Here is a 24,869-nt window from a genome sequence, read left to right as displayed (position 1 = left end):
TCTGCAGCAAGGGGAATCTCAGTACAGACTGCAAAGAGGGGTATGGTTTGTTGACAGTGATAACAGGTACCTTCTATAAGGATGATATTCTAGATATAGCTACAGCCATATTCTAGGAAACAGGACACTAGTTACTAGGGTTGTGGGTCAGTGAGCACTTTATTGATAATGAGCACTATCACTCCAAGCAGCAGTCACACCCCACTCTTAACCATTAGTGCTTCAATCCTGTTGCACACACCATCACCCTTTTTGTCAGCACATCTGCAGTAACACAATGAGTGGGATCAGGAAACCTACTTGGACCAAACCCCATGGGTAAAAAACAAAACTAAAGCCCTTTTAACCTAGTGCGGTTCCCCAGTTCAGCTTACTTTAGACTTGGCCATAAACTTACAAACTTATGTCATCCCATCAGGGTTAAGGGTGAGGGAGAGCGAGACACTTCCATCAAGAGCTGTTCAAGTTTAAAACCCACCCTGGGTCTGGGTCTGTATGGCCAAGCTTTTGCCAGGTGCTAAGCAAGTCACGTTCTCTGGTTACTGCAGCCCTCTTTGGCACATGTTCACCTTCCTGCCAGTCCCTCCAGCAGGAAAATATGCCCAGCACCTGCTAACCTGCACAGGCACTCCCATCCCTCCTGTCACCTCCCTACAGAGGAGGATGCTCAAACCCCAGCACAGAAACAAGCACACCACAGCTGAGGGGAAGTTCTGGAAGTGCTGCTTTACCCCAGCTGGACTCTGCCTGCTTCTCTCTCACCAGGCACACTTATTTGGATCACCCAGCCATGATCACCTAACCAGCTAACTTTCACCAAGTTATAATGGCAGCAACCAACTTCAGCACACTTGAACAAGCCTTGTTTCCTCAGGAATCTAGGTTTGAAAAAACAAAAAATTATCACAGGTGTGACTGTGACTTTAGCACAAGTTGTCCCTGGGTGACTGGAGGATGCTCAATAATTTGGATGCCCATGATAGGAAAAAGGGAACAAGTAGTTGCTGCCCAGACACCTGAGGAGCATAGGCTCTCAGCAAGATGTATTTCCTTCAGCAGAAAGCTCAGTGGGGAATTGCTTGACACTTTTCTGATTGTGAGTCTTTTTACTTCATAGGTCACCACAAAAAGCTTTTTGATCCTAAGTAAATAGTAGCCATCATCAACCTTTAACTTTTTACATCATTACTCTCACCCTCAAAGAAGAATAAGAAGTGTTGCTCATATTAAATATTGGCAGAAATTCTAGTTATCAAATGGTGGAGACATCTTGTATAGAGAAAAAAAGAGACAAAACTAGAAGGGAGACTTTATGATCCCCCAAAGAAAACATCACGCTATGAGGTGTCTCCCAGAAGGCTAAAGCAGGCCCCACTATGTGTCCCCGGCCTAAAATTCAAGAGTAAACACTGCCTGAAGGTGGCATTAATCATTTCAGAAAACAAAAAGCTGGAGGAAATACCTTCCAACACTTATTTGGCCTTGTTCAGATACCAAGACAAATCAAGAAAGCTGTGGAACAACTGGAGCAACGCCTCCAGAGCAGTCAGGGCTGGAGTGCTTGCACTTGGGACTGGAGGAGAGGCTGTGGGAGCCAGGCTAGGTCAGTCTGAGGCAGGGAAGGCTCCAGGGCACCCACAGCTCCCACATGCCTCCAGGGAGGGGATTGAGAAGATAGATCCAGGCTCTTTGTGTGGGAGCACAAGAAACAATGGGCATAAGATAAAACAGGAGAGGTTCAGACTGGAGGTACAGAAAATCTTTTCCACCACAAGCATATTCAAGCTGCCCTAAAAGGCTAAAATGTCTCTGTCCCTGGAAGTTTTCAAGCCCTGGGCACTTGGCCTGAGCCCAGAGCTGCCCCTGCTGTGAGCAGGAGGCTGGACAGGAGCCTCATGAGGCCTTTCCTCCAGCCTTGTGATCCTGCCAACTCCAAGAAGTCCACTGCAGGGACACAGGGTTCTCTGTTAAGAGGTTACATTTACTAACTTTTTCCTTCATGCACTCCCAAGATAATTAAATAACTGACTTAGTCTTGCTGAGACCCATTCAAACAGTATTCTGGTTGGTACCTTTCCATCACCTCTACATCATCCTGACCAGGAATCATCACCAGAACATGCTCACACACAGACTGCAATTACCTCTTCTCTACCCTTCTCCTTTAAAAGTGAAGAAACACTGCAAAGAGGTGTGTCACAGGCTGGCAGACAGCAAAGGAGTAACCATGAAGAAACACAGCAGATGCAGAAGTTAATGGAGCTACTGATGAGTCTTTGGAAAAAAGACCCACAATTTGAATTATTAAAGCAGTCAAACCTTTAATGAATTTGGTCATAGCCTCATCATAAGGCTACAGGAAACTACCTGCTGCTTCATCAGCACTGGAATTTCTAAGCAGTGCTCAAGCCCTGTAATTCAAGCACTTTTTATTCTACATTTGTGCTTGTGCTAAAAGCCATGGTTTACCAGAGCAATGCCACATGTAGCTGGTAACTGAGCTCACATCTTTTTGAAATGCAATTGAGACAATCATATGTCAAACTGCTAAACTTCTGAAACCTAGTTAACCCCTTTTTGAACATTAACATATAAAATTGGCATTAGAGATCATTTCTCTAAAGTGAATAAACATGAACTAAAGCTCAACACTGGCTTATAAAATGGATGTGCTCAGAAGTTTCTGTGCTATTGTGTCAGAAATCCTATCAGTGATATTTTGCTTAAAAGTGACTTCGTTTATATCTAGCAGGACACATTAAATGTTTATTTCAAGACAAGTGCCCCATGAGATTAATTTACTTGTAGATTTCCCAAGTACTTGTAGTACTTGTAGATTTCCCAAGCAGCACAAATAGATAGCATGGATACAAATTTTCAGGCAGTTGCAATGAACAGATTCATCTGAACAGGGAGACTTGAAGAGTGCCCCTGTTTCCTAAAATATCTTTTAGGTTCTTGTCTCCTAAAACAACCCTCTGAAAGGTCTACTCACCTAACCAGATGCAGTGCAAGTCTTTTGAGAAGTGACAATGACTCCAGAGAATTATGTGGGAAACTAGATGGGAGAGAATACACTCTAATACTATTGACAGGTGACTTTGGAAAGGATAAAACTGGGAAAGCAAAATTCCTAAAAATCTATTGCAACATAGGAAGATTACTTAAAAAAACAGACTCTCCTGTAACTTTTCAAAGACTCAGTACATGAAGCCTGACCTTATTTGCTCTTCCTGGAAGACTTCTGTAGGGGGCTCATGTGTTCCTCAGTTCTCACAGGTTGATTGAAGGGGCACAGTCCTTCAAGGATAGCATTTTAAAATAGCTGATTCACACACATACAGAAAGCAAGAACCCAGAAGTGGAAGAGTTAAGGTAGCCACCTAAAGTACATTCTTCCCCCTTCATCTTTTCAACAGATCGATTCTTGCAGAGTCATCATTTACTAGATAATCAGTCATTACATGTTCACCTTAGAAATCCATCTCATTTCTGTCTAAAATCCAAATACATAGAAAAATTACTTCTTGCAGAAATTTTTCTGTCCCCCCTTAGTGTTAAGACAATGAAGACAGCAGAGACTACTTGCTCATGTCTTCATTTGGCACAATGTTTTATTAAACTGCCCCTCATTGTTACACTTTGGTCTATTCCTTCTTCATTACAGTTGGACCGAGCCTGTCCTGCCACAGTAAAAAGGAGGATGCCCTCCTCCCTAAGACAGAGGACTAACAGAACTGGCTCCGAGAGTCTGAGGCTTAATTCCCAGTTCCCTTTATGAGCTTGGGCTGCAATAATCTGCAGCTGCGTTTCTGCCCTATGCAAATCGAGCAATTTAAATGTACCTTCTGTGGATGCAAAAAAGCATTTCACAGCTTTTCAAGGAAACTTCCCCGAGCATATCTTCTACACAGAGAACAAACCCAAATGGTCTTTAGAGGCAGAAGGAAGATGATGGACTACAGAATCTTGAAAAGTTTAGAAGGGGGACTGTCCTGTTTTAGGAAGAGATAGGATTCTTGGTGACTGAGACACTGACATTAGTTATGTGCACACACGCCTGCCTGTTGCTTTGGCACAATATAAACAAAGCAATCAGGAAAAAGCAGGAACAACCCAGGATGAGCTGAAGTGTGGGAGGAACAAAGAGAGGAGAAACTGGTGATTCCTGCCCACAGCTTGCAGGAAGGATTTCCAGCTTGGCACAGCAAAATCCTAAGAAGAGCCTGGTGGTGCAGGAAGGTGACAGGAGCAGGAACATGTGTAACATGGTACAGCCTTCCACAACCCAAAGCAGCCACAAGAAGGGACAGGAAGCCAGATGTTACAGTATTATTAAGACACGTCCTACAATAAAAAAAAGCAAGTTTTTTGCTGGTAGAAGATTACTAATAGAAAGTATTTTAAAGTTTTGTCATAATGTAAGAGGAAAGAAAGACTAGAGAAGTTTCATAACAGCACAGGTGTACTCACCTGGAAGAGCACAAGATCATAAACTCACTATTAGATAAAAAAAGATGACTTTTTCTTCTTTTTTGAAGAAATAAACCTGAGGTAGGATCTGGGATAATAGAAGTAAGCAGAGGTAAAAGACAAAATGAGGAGGAAGGGAGAAATCTGCAGAACCAGCAAGGAGACACCGCTGAAGTATTTCAGAACTTCGTATAGAAAGTGCTTTCAAAGTGTAAAATCCTCATTGAATTCACTCCTTTTACATCCTTCCCAAGCCCTGAACTCCTCAGAAGGAATATGCATGCCCTTTTGGCATACCTCCTCCTTCTCCATGAGGTGTTCCTGAAGCATCAGAGGTAACACAACATGATCAATCTGGACAGTTGGTACCTTACAGCTACTGAAAAGCCATTTGTAGCCCAGGACACTGCTTTCCTAAACCACTAGAGAACGAGCATTTTGGTATAAGCTCCACCAAACAGCAAGTTCACCCCAAAGCCTATCGTACCAACGTGAGCTACCTCGTGCTCTCCACTCGAGGGACTCAGGAACGGCTGTCTGAAAGCACTGCCCTGGCAGCCTCGCTGCTCTCCCAGGCTCTCAGCTGACCGTCCCCGGCACGGGCCGGCTGTGCCAGCCGTGACTGAGGGCTGAGACACGGCTCCTGCTACTGCCGTTCTCCCGAGCAGCTCCCGGGGCTGCGGGCACTGCTCCCGCCCCGCAGCCGGGCTCCAACTCCGCGCTGGCTCCGCAGCGTTGGGCTGCCCTGCCAGCTCCTCGGGAAGCGATGGAGGATTCCAGCAGGGAAGCGGGCGGACTCTGCCACCCTCCCCGCTCCGAGGCACCGCCGTGACCTTGCTGGGGAGCGCTGGGCCATGCGGCAGCCGAGCCGCGGGGCTGGGCAGCGCGGCGGCCGTGTCCCGCAGCCCGGCCGGGTCCCGCAGCCCGGCCCGGCCCGGCGCTCACGGCCCAGCGCCGCCGCGGCGAGGCCCGAGGGCCCCGAGCCCGCCCGCTGCCCGCCGCTCCCGGGCCGCCCGGCCGTGGCCGTGCCCGCCCGCCGCGCCCCGCAGGTGCTCACCGGAGATACTGCGCGCACAGCAGGCTCATCCTCCGCCGCTCGCCGCCCGTCCCGCCGCGGCTCTCACAGCCCGGGCCGGCCCGCCGCCCCCGCGCCACCGCCGCCGCCGCCTCCCGCCGCCGCCATCTTCCCGTGCAGGGCCCGCGGGGAGGAAGGGGCGGGGTGTCCCCGCTCTGCTCTGCTCTGCGCTCCGCTCGGGCAGCACGGCCCGCGCCCCGCCGGCCCCGCCGCTCCGGCCCCTCAGCGGCCCGGGCAGCCCCGGCCCCGCCGCTCCGGCCCCGGCGGCTCCGCCCGCCGCTCTCCCGCTGAGCCGCTGCGGCCCTCCCGCCGCGCCGGCCGCGCTTCCGGGCCGGACCCCGCCCCCGCCGGCACTTCCGGCGGCGCCACCGGCAAACCCTTCCCCCGCCCGCTGCCATGGCGACCGAGGGGGCGGTGCGGCGTCGCCATGGCAACCGCGGCGCATCGCGGGGCCTGCGGCCCGGGCCGGGCCCGCCGCCTTTGTCACTTCTGCCCTCCCCGCCCGCGCAGGGCCGGCGGGCCGACAGCTCCTGCGCTGCCAGTGCCCAGTCACTGAACTACAAAAACGCAGAATGGGGCAGGCTGGAAGGGACCACCGTGGGTCACTGGGTCCCACCTCCCTGCTCAAGCAGGGTCATCCCAGAGCACGTGGCACAGGATTGTGTCCCGACCGGTCTGGAATACCTCCAAGTGAGAGACTCCACACCCTCTCTGATCTCTGTTCCAGTGCTCAGTCACTGCACAGGAAAGAAGTTCTTTGTCATCTTCAGGTGCAGCTTCTTGGGCATCCATTTCTGCCCATGGTCTCTTGTCCCATTGCTGGGTCCCAGGGAGCAGAGCCTGGTCCTTGCTCTGAGCCCTCCCTGCAGACAGGGACAGACAGGGATGAGGGCCCCTCTCACCTGGGTCTGCTCTTGAGGCTGATCAGCTCAGGTGCCTCAAGAGAGCTGCTCCATGCCCTTCCTCTTCTCCTCAGCCTCTGCTGGACCTGCTTCAGGTCTCTCCTTTCCTGAGACAATTAGATCACACTGAATAAACTGCAGTTTATTTTCTCCAGGCTGAACAACCCCAATTCTCCCAGCCTTTCCTCATAACAAAGCTGCTCCATCCCTCTGATCATCTTGGTAGCCTTGTCTGGGCTCGCTCCAACAGCTCCATGTTCTTCCTGTGCTGGGGACTCTGGAGCTGGACATGGTGCTCCAGGTAGGGTCACCTCAGCATGGAGCCAGGACATGGGCACATCAGGCAGTAACCTTGCACCTGGGTGCAACATTCTATCACAGCTTAATATTTACAGTATTTCCACTATTTATCCCATGTGCTCCCACCTCCCATGCTGACTTGGTGACTTGATTTGTGCTCCAATTTGGGTTTTTATGGCAGGAAAAATCCCACTGAGTTCAGTGTCCATTTGAGCAAATAAGCCAGCCTGAAGTAATTTTCCCTGAGTAAAATTTGGGATCAGATGAGCACGAGGTGGCTGGCTACTACAAGTTGTGTCATTTGAGTCTGTAAGTGAACTGAGGACAAAATGAAAGATCATGTTTTGAAAATAAATCCTCCATATTTTTTTCAGGTTGAAAAAAGGAGCATGTTTAAGGAAATTATTTTCAGGGCCCCGCGTGTTCAAACAGGAGCCTTGCAAGGCTGCAGAATGGTTTTCCTGGTTTCACTGTGACCAGGGCTGGGCAGCGAGCTATGGGAAAGCTCCCGTGGAATCCTGTGCAGCCCCTCAGGCAGTGCTGCAGCAGGACCAGGGCTCAGCTCCATCCCTCCAGCCTCTCAGCTGCAGAGCAGGAGCAAACTGGTTCAGCACTGGGCAAACTGGGGCTGCTGCTGCCTACCTGGAGCCTGTCCTGTGCTGCCCAGGCTGAGTTTGTACTCTGGGAGTCTATCTTCTGCATCAATGCACAAATGCTGCTCTTAGAAGTGGCATCTCTCAGGGCACATTGTCCAGGACTCTCCCCAGACCCTTCACGCTGTGTGAAGGGTCTGGGGACCCCTTCCCTGGGGAATCTGTATGATTGGGAGGCTTATTCTTCTGCTCCTCAGCCAGCATGCTCCATCAGGGCATCTTGCACCTGATTGTGGCCTTCCAGTACCTGAAGGGCCAACAGAAAAGACAGAGAGGGGCTCTGAACAAGGCCCTGGAGTGACAGGACAAGGGGGAATGGCTTCAAACTGCTAGAGCTCACCTCATTCCAACCCCTCTGCCATGGGCAGGGACACCTCCCATTATCCCAGTTTGCTCCAAGCCCCATGCAGCACAGCCTGGAACACTTCCAGGGATGGGGCAGCCACAACTTCTCTGAGAACCTGTGGCAGTGTCACACCACCCTCACAGGAAAGAATTTCTTCCTGGTATCCCATCTCACCCTGTCCCCTATCAGCCTGAATAAAGGCATTCCCCCTGTCCTGCTGCTCCAGGCCCCTGCCAAAAGTCCCTCTCCATCTTTCCAGTCAGTTCCCTTCAGCTATTTGAGGTCACCTCAAAACCTTCTCTTCTCCAAGTGAACAATCCCAATTCTTGTATCCACTCTTGATGAGCACAGTTCTCATCCAGGAGACCACAAATTGCTCCCTGGAGGCATCACGCTTGTGCTGGGTCAGGCACAAAGAAAGAACAGCAACATCGAGGCAGAGGCTGTCTTATTTAGTCTTGTCTGGGTCCAAACCAATGTCAGAGCCACTCCAAAAGACCAGAGAGGTTCCCATGGGGCAGAATTGACTTCTGAGCCTTGGATAGTAGGGAACAGGCAGCCCTGGATAATTTCAAGAAAATCTGTTGAGTGTCATTGCTGGTGTTATTTAACTTCCTTAATGCCAATATAAGTTGCCAAGCAGAGCTGCCCCTAAGGGCAGCTGCATGGACAAACCTGTGGTCCATCAGGACAACCTGCCCAGTCACAAATTCTCCCTTCACCTTTTCTCACTCCTCATTAATATCTTCCAGACAAAGAAGCAAAGGATGTCACAATCTTTGCAGACTTTTCCTTGTTTATCAGGGCTTTTTCTCTGAATTGTGGGGACTTTTGTTTTCCTCTGAGTTTCTGCACTGTTGAAATAGATCTCCGTTAGGACAGCATGTCTTGACTCTTAGAAGGCTTTTTCACAACTCCAGATTTGCTGTCAGATTGTCCCACATAACATTTCTGAGGGCTTGATATTGCTGCTGGTTGCTTTGCTCTATTTCTTATGAAATTCTAATTCAAACCTCTTGTTGCACACAGCAAGGGGATAATTTACTTCTATTTAAGGGTGACCCCCAAGTCAATCTTCCCTTACTTTTGTTCCAAGAGATTTGTGATAAAAGAAGCAGATTTCTTATAGAGGTCAACTTGTATTATCTTCTTTGTTATTTATGGGTCAATAACTGTAGTCTATCATTTTATTAATATCAGACCATGGGAAAGGATTTGGTCCCCAGAGGAGTGTAGACCAGAGACACTGTGAACTTATTGAATTAATTCCAGCCCTCAGCCACAATGAAGCCAAAATGCCCAGGAGTGAAGCTGCTCTGCTCTCCAGAGAGAAGGTTTTGTAATACCAAACATGATTCCATTTTACATCCTTCAACTGCCTCTGTCACCATACCAGCTCAGAATTTCACAGACCTTGGATGTGTTTATCCTCAAAACACCTCTAAGATGTAAGCAAGGACAAGATTAACAGATAGGGCAACGGAAGAGATTGCTTCAAGGTCATTTAAGACAACAATAGAGAGGTGGACCATGTGGAGCCTGCTTCCATCTTTCTTCATTAACACATCTTTAATTGTCCTGTGAGGCTCACTGAGTCCAAGGCCTCTCCTTTGTGTGCAGATATTCTGCCCATTTTCATGCACAGAGGGGGCACTGGACTGCCCTCTGTGCCAAACTTTGGCTTTTATGTCTTTGAGACATCACATTCTCCTGCTGCTAGGCATGAAAACCTGGGATCAAGCAAAGATGAGTGAACAGCTCAACAGCTGAATGATGAAACATCAAATTCTCTTCAGGTTTGGTGATTATTTCAATCTAAATGCTGTGATGTGGGGAACTAGCACTCAACAGCATTTGAAAGAAGAAACAAAGCATGAAGATACCTAAACAATCCTAATTTTGTCCTCTATTCTTCCTGATCGGTAATTATGTTATCATGAGTAAAGTGTATTTGTTGTCACCCCAGATTATCCTACTTAGATTTTGAATTGTTAATGACCAAAGTATCATCCTAATAATAACCTCTTTTCCCCAAATATAGCCTGTATGTAAAACTTCAGGAATTTCAACTGTGTAGAGATTTGTTAAACCTTCATTATTCCCTTGCAAATATCACCTGGAAGAAAGAAAAAACAATATAAAATAGGCCTAATTTCTTAGAGAAATTGCTTCCAATCCTTATAATTCATAAAGTGATTAATTTCCTTTTAATTTTTTGACAATAAGTGCTGCACATTCTGGGCAGAAGCACCCTTTCACACTAACTAAAAGCAAGCTCACTTTTGGAAGGGAGAGAGCAAGCAGCCATTCCCAGGGATCTTTGCTGAGTGCCTCGGTCTCACTCCCCATCCCAAGAACCCAGCTACAATCCCACCTGCACTGATTGATCCGAGCTGTAACCTCAGAAACATTAAAAGGGCTGCCAAGCTAATTGCATCTGTGGCTAGTGTTCAGCTGGTGTTGCTGAGTGTGGGCAAGAGAGCAATGGGTTCCCAGGCTGACCTTCCCCAGGAGATGGCCTCGAATATCATCCCCGTGTCCCAGAAACACTGCACAGCACTGGGGATCAGCTCCCAGAGGCCACAGCCAGGGTGTAAAGTCCTCAGCCTCAATAGATCTCCAGCTTTATCTCATGGCACCCTTTGGCATCTTCTCCCAGTGCATGAGGAACCAAGCCCTGGGAAGAGCTCCCCAGGCTACTCATCATTTTCAAACCTCAGTTATAAGTTATGTCTGTGGCAAGCACATTTCTTTTTCTTTCAGGATTTTTCACAGTGCAGCATAGAGGAAAGAAAGAGAAAGCAATTTCTATTCTGCTCCTTGTTTTCCCATGTGGAATGTGTTTGGAGAATTGTTTACTTGGGGTGATTGCTTGATTGGGTTCTGGTGAGGATTGTTTGAGCCTGATGGCCAATCCAATCCACCTGGGGCTGGACTCATGAACAGGGTGACAAGTTGGTGGTGAGTTAGATTTAGTAGTTAGAACAAGTAGGTTTGTAGTTTTAGTATCTTTCTTTATATAGTATATTAATGTATTATAGCATAGTTATAATAAAAAAATCATTCAGCCTTCTGAACTGAGTTGGACATCATCATTTCTTCCCACCGGGTTCACCTGCATTTTACAATACACGTCTTTTACTGGCTGCTTTTCAGCCTTGCTTACTCCCTCCTTGTTTAATGTCTGCTCCTACAAAGGGTCATCCAAAATGGAAGATTACTCCCTTTGGGCCAGGCTGTCCCACCCCATTTGGCCTCAGACCTGGTCACCATGGGTTTGGCAGCTTCCCCATCTCAACTCCCACCATAGCAGCTACTCCCAAGTGCTTCCTTTTATTGTTCTGTGCCATTGTTCCATGAGCAACTGGGTCAGTTTGGCCTGTCTAGCCTGGCCCAGTCTGCCAGTTCAGTCTGGCTTCCTTATATTTGCAAATCCTTTCCCTCCCATGGACTGGGTTTGCAAGCCTGAGTTTTGGCTAGATACATTCAGATTATATCTCAAAAATGGGTATAAACTAAAAACCTTCTTTTATGGGAACCAGGGGTTTTATTCCAACTGGGCTACCAGGTGAGCCCTTATTCAAAATTTTTTGCTCATTTATTCTCAAGGAAAGACTTCTTCCTTTTTTGTTCTTTCTTTTAAAGTGCATTGTTGCATTACAAAAATTTCTTAGAGTCATAGGGCTGGCATGTGGGGAGCAGAACTTAATCTGCTTCTTAGTCCTTATTGGAAAAGGCTACAAAATGTGTCAGGATGGGTTCACAAATGGTTTAAGCCCCTCTAATTGTCCTTTTCTCTGATAGACTTGAGCTCTTTTGAAGAGTTTGCACACTGTCAGTTTAAAAGCCTTAAGCTGGAAGGTTTCTCTTCCTGCTCCCAAGAGGAGGAAAAGGTGAGAGGCAGTGCTGGGAGAACTGAGGAGTCCCCATCCCACACCCCAGTGAACACAGCCATGATCTTCCTGCCTTCTCCTGCATGGCCCCCTGCTCTTGATGCCTGGCTGTGCAGATGGTGAAGAGTTGGAGAAATCCATGTGCAGAAATACCCCTGGTGTGAGCCACAGGCCTCAAGTCCTATTGGCAATGATTTTGAAGTGCTGATATGAGCTCCCTGTGTTTCTCCATGCTGTTTTCTTCCTCAGGGAATAAACCTCAGCTAATCATCCTTCTGCCCTCTCTGTGTCCTGCTGTACCAGCTCTGCAAGTGGCAGATGGCTGCTTGCCACCATGGGCTGTGTTGGAGCTCAAATCCGCTGGGGCTCTCAGGGTGCTCCAGCACTGCACAACAATCCCTGGCAGGGAACATCTGGCTCTTGCAGCTGGGGCTGTTATCTTCAGCCATGAGAAACCTGCACCCACATGTCCAGGAAAAGCAGCAAGTAAAAGAAAATACATGCTGAGTTGGAAAACACTGAGGGGGGAAAAAGGTGAAATAACCACGGCACAGCCTTGCAGGCGTCGCTCCCGCACCAAAACCTGCCGCTGCTCCCCAGCCGGCAGCGTTGCTAAGTGACAGCTGATTCACCACATCACTCAGCATCCAGCAGGCAGCAGGAAAGCCAGGGAAGAGCTACAGACAGGGCTGCCCAGAGCTCATCCTCACCATAGCCTGACAGTGTTGGCCAGACCTCGTCCCCACCATGGCCAGGCAGTGTGTAACCTACATCAGACAGGGGATCTTGATCTTTCACTGATGCTTAAGGTCAAACCCCGGTGTGAAACAGAGCAGGCAAAGAGATTCAGCTGCATGGCAGGAGCTGTCAGGACCAGTGGGATGTGTTTGGCATCACCAGGCAGTGGGAGAACTTGACCGCTGGCAGTTTTGTCCACTTGTGCCTTCTGCGACAGCAGCACTTGATGCTCCTACAGCTGCAGGTTGTATAAGCTACAAAAGGGAAAACATGCTCCACTCCAAAATTTCCTATCCAAAATTAGCAGGGAATTGAGTCAGGATTAAGAAAAAATTCAGCTGTCTCACCTCAACTTCAGCCTCTTCTGCAAAAAAGGAATCAGTGATGAATTTCCTCGTAAAGGGCACGTCCTCATATTTCATATCAGGGCAGTTGTACCACCTCCAAGGGAAGTGGGTAGGACACCATCCTTAGTAGGAATGTGCAGGAGAGGAGCACTCATTTCCCTGCTGGCAAGACCTGTGGTTTTAAAGGCAGAGTTATGCTGTGCACAGTACCAGTGGTAAACTGCAGTGACACTCCTTTTTCCTAAAGTTGTGATTCTCTCCTTTTCAGGGTAAGCTTGGAGGAGCAGCAGAGGAAACAGCCCAACACAAGCCCAAAATCTAATCCCATTGAATCATCATATGTCCATACAGAGCCAGCAGAAAGACAGAACAGGCAACAAGGAGCAGAGCACACTGCCTGTCTCAGCATCTCTCTTCCTCAACACCAGCTTAGTCTGAAATAAAAATCAGGATAGAAATAAAACCCCAGAGGTGAGACAGAAATAGATGAAACTATAACCCCAGAGTGAGACAGACCACCCCTTGCTATCAGTGTGTCCTCCTGAGAGTGTAAGTGCAGCCAGGGTTTCCACAACAAGGATTTAAGGGTTCCCTGAACAAACAGATTCAGCATCATTTTGGGTTCATCCCCTAGTGGTCTTGCTCCATCATATCACTCAGGCTGATGAGTATCCCAGCACCCGGCTGAGCTGAGAGGGAAAAGGTTTTTTCAGTAAAAGACTGTAAATAATTAATCTTAGCAGGACAAGGAGAAACATAGCACAGTGCTGTGGGTATGGCTAAAAGCCTCTGCCATGAGAAGGCAGAAATTAGCATCTGGGGAGAGTTCTCTTAAGGACAGAGGAGGAAGACAGATGGAGGTAGCAAGGGAGACCTGTTGGTGGCAAAAAACTCTCTGCTGAGAGGAAAATCTGTGTATAAGAGCCAGAGATAAGGCTAGGACAGACTTTGGGAAGGGGCTGAAGGCAACTGCATGTAGCTCTTCTTAGTGGCTGTAAGCAGAGAGGGCTCTGCTGGCCCTTGCTCAGGTCAGGGAGCTTCTTTTGTGGAGAATAGCAATGCTGCAGTCCTAAAAATGAGACATTTAGAGAATTAGACAGTTGGATAGTCCACTACTAGTTTCCCTTGCAGTAAAGACTGGTTTTTGGTGAATGCCTAGCATCTATTTAATGTTGGTCTCTTTCAGGAATGAAGTGGATGTGCTGGGTGAAGCTGAAGCCCCACAAGTTATTTTCCTTGTAGCACACCAGGAAAGGGTGCTGCAGCAATGTTGTGCTGGGGCTGGAGCAGCTGGGAGATTTATGCAGGTCCCAGGCTGGGACCACCTGAGCAGCAGGGGGAACACACATAGCTGCTCATGAGCACTGAATTGTGCAGATCAAGAATCAGGCTGGAAAAGACCTCTGAGGTCATCAAGTCCAACTTATGACTGATTACCACCTTGTCAGCTACGTCATGGCATTAAGTGCCACATTCAGCCTTTCTTTAAACACTTCCAGGGATGGTGACTCCACCACCTCTCTGGGCAGCTCATTCCAATGTCTAATCACCCTTTCTGTGAAGAAATTCCTCCTGATGTCTATCGGCCTTGGACTATGCCTCCTTGTTCTGTCGCTCGTTGCCTGGAGAAAATACTGACCTCCCATCTGGTTACATCCTCCTTTCAGGGAGTTGCAGGGCGTGATAAGGTCACCCTTAGCCTCCTCATCTGCACGCTAAACCTCCGGTTACATCTCCTCAGTGCTGGGGACGCCGGTGTGTCCCTGCTGCGCCTCTGTGGGTGTGAGTGCGCACAGAGGGACATGGATGTGTGCCCATCCCTGAGTGTACGTGGGCGCATCTGTGCCGGGGCGTGTGCCCCTGTCCGCGCCGCGGGGACGGATGCGTGCCCGCGGGGTGTGCACATGAGTGCTCCCGCACACACCGTGTGTAGCACCCCGCGGGCCGGGCCGTGCTGGCGAGGGGCGGCCCCGGCCCGGCTCCCGCAGCCGCGGCGCCGCCCCCGCTGCCGCCCGGCCCCGCTCCATCCCTCCGCCCTCCTCCTCCCGCAGCCGCACCGAGCCACAGACCGCGGCGGGGCCGGGCAGGGCCGCACCATGACCGAGACCACCAAGACCCACGTTATCCTGCTGGCCTGCGGCAGCTTCAACCCCATCACCAAGGGGCACATCCAGATGTTCGGTCAGTGGCCGCGGCGGCGGGGCGGGCCGGGGGAGGCGGCGGGGGAGGCCTGGGGCTGCCCCCGGGTGGGGCTGGGCGCGCCGTGGGGCTCGGGGCGCGTTGTGGGGCCGCAGCTCCGCTATCGGGGAGGGACCGCAGCTCCGCTCCCGGGACCGCCGCTCCGCCACCGGGGCCGCAGCTCCGCTCCCGGTGCCGCAGCTCTGCTCCCGGGGCCGCAGCTCCGCTCCCGGGGACCGCGGCTCCGGTCCCGGGGCGGGACCGCAGCTCCGCTCCCGGGCACCGCAGCTCCGCTCCCGGGGAGGGACCGCGGCTCCGCTCCCGGGGCCGCAGCTCCGCTCCCGGGCACCGCGGCGGCGCCGGGCGCTGTCCGCGGCCGCTGGTGCTGAAGGCGCCGCGGGCGGGGATGGCCGCGGCCTCCCGAGCCCGCTCCCCATCCCTGGCAGCTGTCCCCAGCCCTTTGGGGCTGTCCCCCTCGGATGGCCGGGTTCCCCTCTCTGCACTCACATCCTCCCGCCTCCGCAGCCCCCGGGGTCGGTCCTGGCGCTGTTTGTCCGCCGCTATTCGTCCTCGGGTCTGCGAGACTGCAGCCGCTGCAGCACTTCCATTTCCTCTGACCAGGGAGGAGATAGAACCAAGCAGCCACAGCCAGGCACAAAAGTCAACAAAAATCCTGGCACTTAATGGAGATATTGGAGTACTCAACCATTAGACAGATACTAGGTCGAAGGAATGGGAAACGTTTGTGTGAGATGATGGCTATTACCGAGCGTCCCTGTGATGATACAGATGATGGGGATGATAGAATCACTGCTACAGCCTGGCAAGACAAGAAGGAGGGAAGGAGGGAGAGAGGAAGGGCAGCCTCCATCAAAGGCAGTCCGACATGCCATAGATAGTGTTTGGGTAAAGCTCAAAATGCCTGGAAATCCCAATGCAAACAGTGGCTCGCTTGTCTGGGGAGGAGTCCTGGGAGGGGGAAGTGTCCACTGCAGACCACCTTGGTGTGCAGAGACAGGATTCATCCTTTATGTCTGATAGGAGATTTAAGGCTGGGAAGCAGATACTGAAGGTCGTGTGCTACCAGTGGAGAAACATCCCTGGGGTTTCTAAAAGCTGTATATAAGTTTCTAAATATATAAACTATATAAAAATAGTTGAAATCAGCTTGGAGTATTTCTGCATCAGACCTTGTTTTTGTAGAACATAATGAGTTGCACCTCAGGTTAGAAAATGATGGTTTTCTAGATGCAAAGGAGCACATTGTTATTCCATTTTATGAGAGCCAGCAAAATGTAGGCCTGAACATCAATATGCCTGAAATTAAAAAAAAAACAAACTTATCCCCTAAGCAAAAAGAAATTGCAACAAGAATCAAGAGGAACTATTTTAAAAGAAAAACAATTATTAAATTAAATTACAAAGACTTGGTTGATGGAAGCAGCCACTGATGAAAAAGATTTCTGTAATTCACATTTAGTCTTATTTTGATTAAGTAACACTAAAGATATCCATGTGACTTGTATTCAATGGACTAACAACAAGTAACACCATGTATTTTAGAAAATAAGGATCAGTGAGATATTAGTATGCAGTGCATGTTCTCATAGACTCGCAGTAACATTTTCTTTTTGCTCAGTACTCTTCAGTATCTTTATCAAAGATGTGAAAGAAAATATATAATCCCTGATGGTAAAAAGTGTCCATGACCCCAGAGTGGGCAGAATAGCAACTCCTGCTGGTAATGAGTCAGTTGTGCTGCCTGACTCTGGCTGGTTGGTAAAAAGAGCTTCTTCAACAGCAAAGTCAAAGGCAAAGTCATATGGCCAGCGAGGAAGAACACATGTCAAATATAAACAAAAGGCAAATGTCTTCTGCCAAACAGTGGTGGTGTCAAGGACTGAGGGGGGATTGTGCACAGCCCACTGAATGCAAACTCTGTGTGGTGCTGTAAATAAAGCAGCAAATGTGATCCTTGTAGATATGAGCAGGGGAATATCAAGCAGAAAAGAAAGGTTGTATTATTTTCGTGTACAGCATTAGCAAAACCCTTCTCTGAGGAACAGTGAGAAGAATTACATTCGTTTTGGAAGCCAGGCTTTGTGGCAGGAGACTAGGGAGGCTCAGTCTAGATGCATCCTTAAATATATTAAAGGGTATCTTGATCTGCTTGGGAGGGGGGATATGTGATATGTGATGAAAGTGGGCAGATTTGCTCAGCAGAATAAGTATGGGTGAGCTGCCAAGAGTGGATCACACAACCACTTCAAACTAAAAATCTGTTGTGTGGCTTTGAGGGACCATAACCAAGTAATATGAGAAAGTACCTGGGTACCTGGTGGATTGTCTGTCACATGAAGACTGCAAATGAATACTCGGTTATCTTTCAGGAAAACAGGTTTTAGCTCAAATAGGGTAAGTTTGATGTGGAAATTTTCTAGGCATGCATCCTGTAGAGATCCTGGAATATAATACTTGGGGTACCTGGTAGGGACAAATGAGACTTCCATCAGGAAAGGACACAGAATTTAGCTTCTAAATCCATCATCATTTTTGTTTGAGGAACACTTATCCCCCCAAAAAAGTGTAATCCTGTAAAGCCATAGGAATCTCAAACAAAATCTGTGTTACTCTCCTAACTCTGCGCTATAGAGTCCAACCAAAACAGTGCTCTATCCTGTAAACAATTATTTCAAACAGCTGAATTTGGGCAAAAATATTGTCTTCATAATTCAGACAAATATTTGGGCTTTGAGAACCTAATAGGAGGATTTTTTACTTAGCCTAGAGAAAGACAATTTATCTCTTTAACATATGGCACTAATAAAGCCCAAAAGAAGTACAATATTTGTTCAGGTATGTCACTGTAAACACACTGTTGTATGTCAACCATAATTTTTCTCAGTGTGGATTTTATCATGTTTTATTCAGACCAAAACCCAACCTTTTCCCATAGGATTTTTGCCTGAATAGGGAATTAGTTAATTATGTGGAAGTCTCTTCTAGTGGGGGCAAGATTTCCATTGAGTTATTCTTTCCATCAGTCATATGGATTTAAGACTCATCATTGGGATTCCAGAAAGCCAGGATTCTTCTTGCAACAACAAATCTGCAACTGCATCCCACCACTGAACCCTGTGAGGAGCTGAACTTACTGCAACAGAGCTCCCTGCTTCATCTGCCAGTTAAAATTCTGGATCGCTGGGGCTCCTCAAATGAGGCTGAATTGTGTCTGTGTATCCAAAATGAATATAATGCATATTAATTAATACTTGGCCTAAGATATATAACGTATAACAAAAAAGTAGGTGAGACACAGTCATGTACAGCCATCCCTACCAAGGGGTTGAGACAAACACCCACATAGTCCTGAAAACACTCCAAGTTATTTGTGGTATCAGCTGCACTTTGAGAGGTGTTCTGAATCACAAATTTCAGTCGTATTTTCTAGATTTATGTGGCTATGGGAAAAAGTTTGGGACATTATTGTGGTGGGGAGGAAAGACAAAAAGACAGAGAGGGCAAAGGTTGTTTCCAAAGCTTGACACAAACACTGGTGACCTTTAACCCAAAATTAAACTCCATTTATAGCCTAAGGAGGTATGGAGAGGAAAAAGCAGAGCCCAATCAAAAAGTCTTAATAATTGAGGAAAAATAAGATTCAGAACAAAGTCCTGCTTTAAAGCCACATGAAACCCCCAGCACTGCTGGATGCAGGGAGCCCAGCTGCTCACCTCAGCCAGCACACACCAACCCCAGGATGTTCACTTTCATTTCTAGCTGCCACTCAGAGGAGCACAGAGCACAGGCTGCTGCTCATCCCTCCTGCCCTGCAGCAGCTCAGGAGGGGAACCTCTGAGACGTCCCCGCGCTGGCTTTGGGTCTCAGCACGAAGCACTGGGACCCGCTGAGCGGCACCGACACCCAGCAGTGGGACCTGCTGTCTAAAGAGCATCTTCTCCATCTTGGCCTCCTCACAGTTTGCCTCCTTCTTTCCGTGCAAGCAATGCCACCCAAAGGACAAAAGCCAAGGCACCAACGTCAAAAGCAAACCTAATCCATGCAGCTCTCCTAACACGCTACAGCCCATGCTGGCACTCTGCCAGACAACGAGCTCGTGCTTGCTTTGACAATTAAATCACTTCCCCATGTGGCCCCAGCTCAGGGAGCCCTAGCACAACTGTGTCCACAGCATGAAAACCAAAATACAGCTCTGTAGAGCAAGGTAGAAAACAAATTTTTCAATTAAAAAAAATATAGTTCGGTTAGAAGATGGTTTTAGGTGAAATAATGGGATTAAAGGCATCACTAGACAAGATCAGAGACTCCAGGTTCTCTGTCATGGTGTTTCGGAGTTGGAGAGAGAGCCAAAAAATAGCTAGATTTAGAAGGAAGGTGCTGAAAGTAGTTTCTTTATAGGTTCTGCAGTGGAAAGGGCTTGTACTATCCTGTGAATATGTGAGAATTGGAAGATTGCTCTGATGATTTCTTTAAATTGAAATGAGAGTTTTGGTGGAGTGAAATGATATCTGGTTAATCAATGTGCTGTGGTTTTGATACTGATTTTTTTTCTCTATTTTCTTTAATAATTTTTCTTCAATTGTAGAAGAAAAGGCCCCTCTGGAATTGTCCATAGCCCCTATTTTGGCTTTTTTCCCCTTGCCTTTACAAATAGTTCTGAAATTCTTCACAATCCATTCTTTGCATGTGCAAACTTCTGGCTTCATTCACAAAGCCTTGCTCATAGGCCACAGGTATATTTCTGCCCAGCTCTAAGAACAGCTTCATCTCCAGGGATTGGATGACCTCTCGATTCCCCTTTCCACCTCTGCTCATCAGCCTGCAAGTAGCAGAGCTTCACTGAGGCCTCCCTGCTCTTGCAGAGGAGGATTTCTGCCTTCCTTCCTCCCTTCTGGATGCACAGTGCCCACAAAGCCCAGCAATGTAGAGTCTGGGGTCCATGGGGATGTTCAGAGCTGGTCTCAGAGGCAGCAGGTTGGGTAACCCCCCCAGAAAATGGGACATGATCTGACTTGGCTTTTTTACAGCTAGTTTTTGGGTACTATGAAGCACTTGATGGCAAATAGAGGATTCTAATCAAGTCTGTATCATCTGCCTGTATCCATACTGCCTCATCTTCAGCATGTGGATTTATGGGGTGATGTGTTGCTCCAGGTCAGCTTCTTTGGGAGGAAGAGATTTCACTCAGATGTGGCCCTCTGATAGGGAGTTTTGGTACCTCAGATATTTTAAACTTGTTTGACTGTGGAGTTTCCCCACCTATACCATTTCAAACAGTGCCCAGGACCTGGATTTGCACAGGAAAACACTGCCAGTAAATAGCTTGAATCCTGAAAGTCAGCAAATCCCACTATTCTTTCATTCTGTCTAATTAAATTTTCCTTAGGTCCTATGTGCATCTGTTATTGAAGAGAGTTAATATCCCAACCAACAGTTAGGTAGAAAACATTTCTGGTGGAAAACAATGAAAGAGGGCTCTGCTATCAAACATGAAACCCTCTTGCTTGGTTCTTAAGAAACTTGAGCAATTAAAAATCTCAGCAGGCTGCTCTTTGATTATCCACTGCAATCCTTGTAGAGGAGCAGCACTGAGGGCTGCTGCATCCCATAGCAAGGGATTTGAGATGAAAGGATGGAGTGTCTAAGTAAAGAGGGATGAAGAGGCAGGAGCTGAGGCTTTTGTTAATGATGTATTGTCTTAATATCCTGAATTTATTATCAGCAGCATTGGCGGAGCGCACTGGGGTCATGGACCCGGGCAGAGCCAGGACAGAGCTCACATAAAACACCTGGGGGATGTCTGGGAGACGGGGTGCTGAGGCTGCCCTGCTCATCCAGCACCGGCAGGACTGCAGCACCCGTGGCTCTTCTGGGCACCGTTTGTATGCATCCCATACAGACTCATTTTTTTCACAGCCTTTATCATCCACTTCCTGCATCTCAAGCATCTCCTTTTCATGACCCAGAGTGAGTTTTCCTGAGCACAAGACTAAACTCCATCAATAACTATTCAGGGATTCTTTTAAAATATTTATAAGCTCTGAAATATTTAGCAGTATTTATTACAGTCTCTGAGACATCACATTGACTCTATGATAATGCCACCTCCCAAAATGTGCCACATACCTTCTTTTACTTCCACTGACTACAAACAACCTGGCAGTGAGAAATCCAGTCCTACAACCTCATTCAAGAAGGATTCAAGATGCAGGGGTTCTGCTTCTATTTAAAAACCACTTGCACTCACTGTGGTGCTCTCACCTCCTGCACGCTCTTCTCTGATGCTTTTTAACATCAGCCTGTGCAATGTCAAGGGTATCAATTAGCTGCATGCTAAACACCAGCAGCTCACATCTCTCATATAACCTTGGGCAGCTCATTTAACTGCTTGAGTGGTACAGGGGGAGAGCCACATCCTTCTGCTGCCAGGTTGCTGTGGGTCAGGTATCCCAGTGATGGGGGCCAGGGGTAGGAGTGGGTCATGACTGCGCTGATCTCCGTGCATCTGAACGGCAACAGGCCCAAAATAGACCTCTGCACATTTTGGCTCCCAAAATCCCTTCTGGCAGCAAGGTTGGCAGTCTGCAAGAGGTCCTCTAAGCCAAGGAAGTCCACCTGTGTTGATGTGTAGCACAAGTACCTTCAACCTTAATCCTAACCCAAACTCCAACCTCCACCTGGGACCAGGGAGCCAAGAGCAGCTCTGGGAAGACCCAACAACCTCTGAAGACTGAACAATCAGCATAAGATAGAGACAAAGCCAGGGCACCTCTGGATTTTGACATGAGCATGCCCTCTCTGGTATTTATAACCCCTCAGTCCAAGCACTTCCATGATGCCAGCAGCACCCAACCAAGCAGGGACAGATTTTCAGATGCCCTGCGTGGAGAAAGTCAATAGTGCCCATTACAACCCTGAAAATAAACCTGGGCCGAGGCACAAGCTTTCATTCCACTGAAACACTATTGTTGCTGGAAAAGGCAACCTGGCTCAGAAACATTTTTTTTCTCCCCCTTTTCAGCATCAACTAGTTTTCTTCAGTAAGCCTGAACCACTGGATGTAACTTGGTCATAACAGCAGAAATTTGCTAAATCAATATTTGGGAACAGGAAAGCCTAGATTCTTCAGAAATATGCATTTTCAAAAGCCGCTGTAGGGCTTGCCCCAGGAGAAGATTAACTGAGATAAGATATTCAGGGCTGGAATAGGAGGCACAGGCAATCCCCATGGGATGGGTGGAGAACCCACCTCTGAGCCAGGCAAGGAAGAACATGCACAGCCCCTGCTACACAAAGGTTTCTATTTTCACTGAAAATCCAACAGCCCCTAATTGAGCTTAAGCCTTCCCTGAGGAGATGACGTTTCTCTATGGTTTGTTGGCAAGGGAAAGCAGAAAATCCACTTTTTCCAGGACAAGCCGGGTTGGGAATGCTTAAACATGTAACTATGCTTCTGGCACCTTTGCTTTGTGCAAAACCATGGCTGATGTTTCTGTTTGGGGAAAATGGGGTCTTGGGAATGGGTCTGCAAAGAGAAAGGGTTTCACTGCTACACAGCTGCAGTAATGGGAATGTGACATCCCTCTGGTGTCACCTTGAGCCTGAAATTCTACCATGGCTCTGTCACCCCACAGCCTCACCAGCATCCCCCCAGCCCTTCTGCCTCTCTGTAGGTGAGATGTGTTCTGCCTGCACACTCCTGGTTCAGCCAACACAAATGCCAGACAAAGTCAGCATCTTCAGAAGCTTTGCCAGCAAAGGCAAGCTGTGGGTCAGATGCAGGAGGTCAGCTCCATGTGGAGGCAGCCCAAGATCAGCAAAGAGCTGCTGGACAAAGGTTCCTTATCCCTTCTACATGAGGGATTGAGAACCATAAATCCTCTGCTCCCGGTGGGATTGTAATCTTGCCACGTGTCAGCCCGAAGGAGCAGCACCACACATGCCAGGACGTAAAAACACTGCCTTTGATGTGCTACAACAGCTTGGAAATGAAAACAAACAGAGTGTTTCCACAGGGAAATTAGGGCACTAGAAAACAAGTGTGAAAATCTGTTGGGGTTTTATTTCCCCTTCATTTTTTTTAAAGGCACTATGTGACACTAATTTCCCTGAGTGAGAGGGTGACTGGGACCTCTCCAGGGATGTACATTAAGGTGCCTGTCCTATTTTACGTGTTCTATCCACATTTTTACTAAAATGACATATAAAACCATGGCAGAATAGTGAAAATCTTGCCTTTTGCTGGGAGGGGTGACAGCTGATGCACCAGATAGGGAAAGGTACATGACCTTTCACTTTCCTCTTCAATACCACACATAAAAAAACTCATCTTACCTAGAGATGCTTAATCCTTCTCCAAGGATTTTGTTTCAGTGCTGTCCTGTAGAAGACAGTTCAAAAAAACCTTCTTTAGGTGAAGGCCTCTTCTTCATCAATTTTTAGAATCACTGAATGGTTTGGAAGAGACCTTAAAGATCATCTTGTTACAACACCATTCCCTAGACCAGGTTGCTCCAAGCCCCATCCAACTATCTAAGAGTTGCTTTTACCTCATTAGATGCTTTCCTGTACCTCTTTAGCCCCAAGACCTCTAAGATACCCAGATAGTAGCCCTGGGTGTTGAACACTTCGTGGAGGTATTTAACATGTCCACCCACTCCGCTTTTTACACTTTAGGTGAGATCCAGCATGGTGTTGAGAACATTCCTGCTCTCCCTGTGATACCAGAGTGGAGATCTCCAGGCAATAAGTTACATTCCTTCTCTGTAGAAGAGGAGAGAGTGGCAGCACTGTGTTGATCACAGAAAAGTAGGTTCAGTCCCTGAAGGGAGAGGAGGGAGGAACTGGTGGCACTTCAGCTCAAGAAGCATCTCCTTGTACTTCCTCTTATGTTGCTCACCTGATGGGCATTGCCTGCTCCCTCCCACTCCATAGCAGCAGGAGGAGCAGCTACAGAAAGGAAAAGCATCTTGGGCTGGGTTGTTCTGCCATGCTTTTCCTCAGATGCTCCTTCTCAAGCTCTAGCCCTGAGAGCTCTTCTTCCTGGACTCCCGTGTAACTTCTCAGACACACTGATCCTTGCAATACTTCACTTCTAATAAAAGAGGGGAAATAGGATGTCTTCACTTTCAATTATATCAAATAGTTGTCCCTCTACAGCTTCATAGAGGAAACCCAGATTCTCTGGGACCAGGTCCCCTGCCCAGGCCCCATCGAGCTGGGGCTCTGGGAAATGCTCTGCTATTTCTAGGTCAGCTTACTGTGACTCAGTCTCCTACTTTTATAATTTTCAGTTAGTTAGTTTGTTTTAAACACCTAGTTTCACCTTTCTGCATGAAGCCAGGAGTGGTCAACAGATGGTGATGAGTCTCACTAGTCATCACTTGTGTGGCTCTGAGTCAGACACTGGTGGGGAACTGGGTGGGCTGGCAGGGTCAGGTCCTGCAGCATCACCTCTCAGGGCCTTTCATAGTCTCTGCTTCCACCATAAATCTTGAGGCATTTGGTGGCCAGTGCTTTTTTTGTGCTTATGAAAACCTGATAAAACTAACATACAGCAACACCTGAAGCACTGTCACAGCACATGTCACAGCTGAGACAGCCATAGTACACAGAGCACCACCATACAATTTCAGAAAGCTTCAGCCCATACACAGCAACACCAGATCACTTCAGAAAGCGGCAAGCATTTGCCCCTCTTGTCCTTTAGCCCAGCCTTTTATCCCCTCATGTTCACACATTGCACTGTGTGCCCTCTGCTCCCTTTGGTGGCTGCTCAGTGCCCCTGGGCACTCCATGGCTCATTGCTGTCAGTGCTGCTCACCTGCTCCTCACAGCTGAGCCTATGGGGATGAGGCTGGCCCAGCCCCATCCCAATCACCACACACTGTGTGCCTACAAAGCCCTTCCCACATTTGTTATTTCCACATTTCCTGAGTACAGC

The 24,869-nt window shown here is 48.2% G+C and overlaps 2 protein-coding genes across 5 annotated transcripts in view; one reads left to right on the top strand and one right to left on the bottom strand.

The window, feature by feature from the left end:
* Nucleotides 1–5,885, bottom strand: part of SMG7 (SMG7 nonsense mediated mRNA decay factor) — a 50,872-nt gene extending 44,987 nt beyond the window's left edge. For 3 of the 4 annotated variants that reach the window (XM_030279449.4, XM_030279448.4, XM_030279447.4), the window contains exon 1: nucleotides 5,531–5,706. In XM_030279449.4, coding sequence (XP_030135309.1) covers nucleotides 5,531–5,559 — 29 coding nt within the window. In that variant the 5' untranslated portion in view covers nucleotides 5,560–5,706. Of the gene's footprint in view, nucleotides 1–5,530 lie in introns of all 4 variants that reach the window. The other variant, XM_030279446.4, reaches the window with a different exon arrangement.
* Nucleotides 5,886–14,634: 8,749 nt separating this feature from the next.
* NMNAT2 (nicotinamide nucleotide adenylyltransferase 2) overlaps nucleotides 14,635–24,869 on the top strand; it is a 24,865-nt gene continuing 14,630 nt past the window's right edge. Inside the window, exon 1 of the mRNA XM_030279445.4 lies at nucleotides 14,635–14,908. Coding sequence (XP_030135305.1) covers nucleotides 14,824–14,908 — 85 coding nt within the window. The 5' untranslated portion in view covers nucleotides 14,635–14,823. The remainder of the gene's footprint in view (nucleotides 14,909–24,869) is intronic.

This window comes from Taeniopygia guttata, chromosome 8, assembly GCF_048771995.1.
Source record: "Taeniopygia guttata chromosome 8, bTaeGut7.mat, whole genome shotgun sequence".
Classification (NCBI taxonomy): domain Eukaryota; kingdom Metazoa; phylum Chordata; class Aves; order Passeriformes; family Estrildidae; genus Taeniopygia; species Taeniopygia guttata.
Note: the sequence above shows the minus strand (reverse complement) of the source record. Positions and strands in the feature narration are given on the sequence as shown.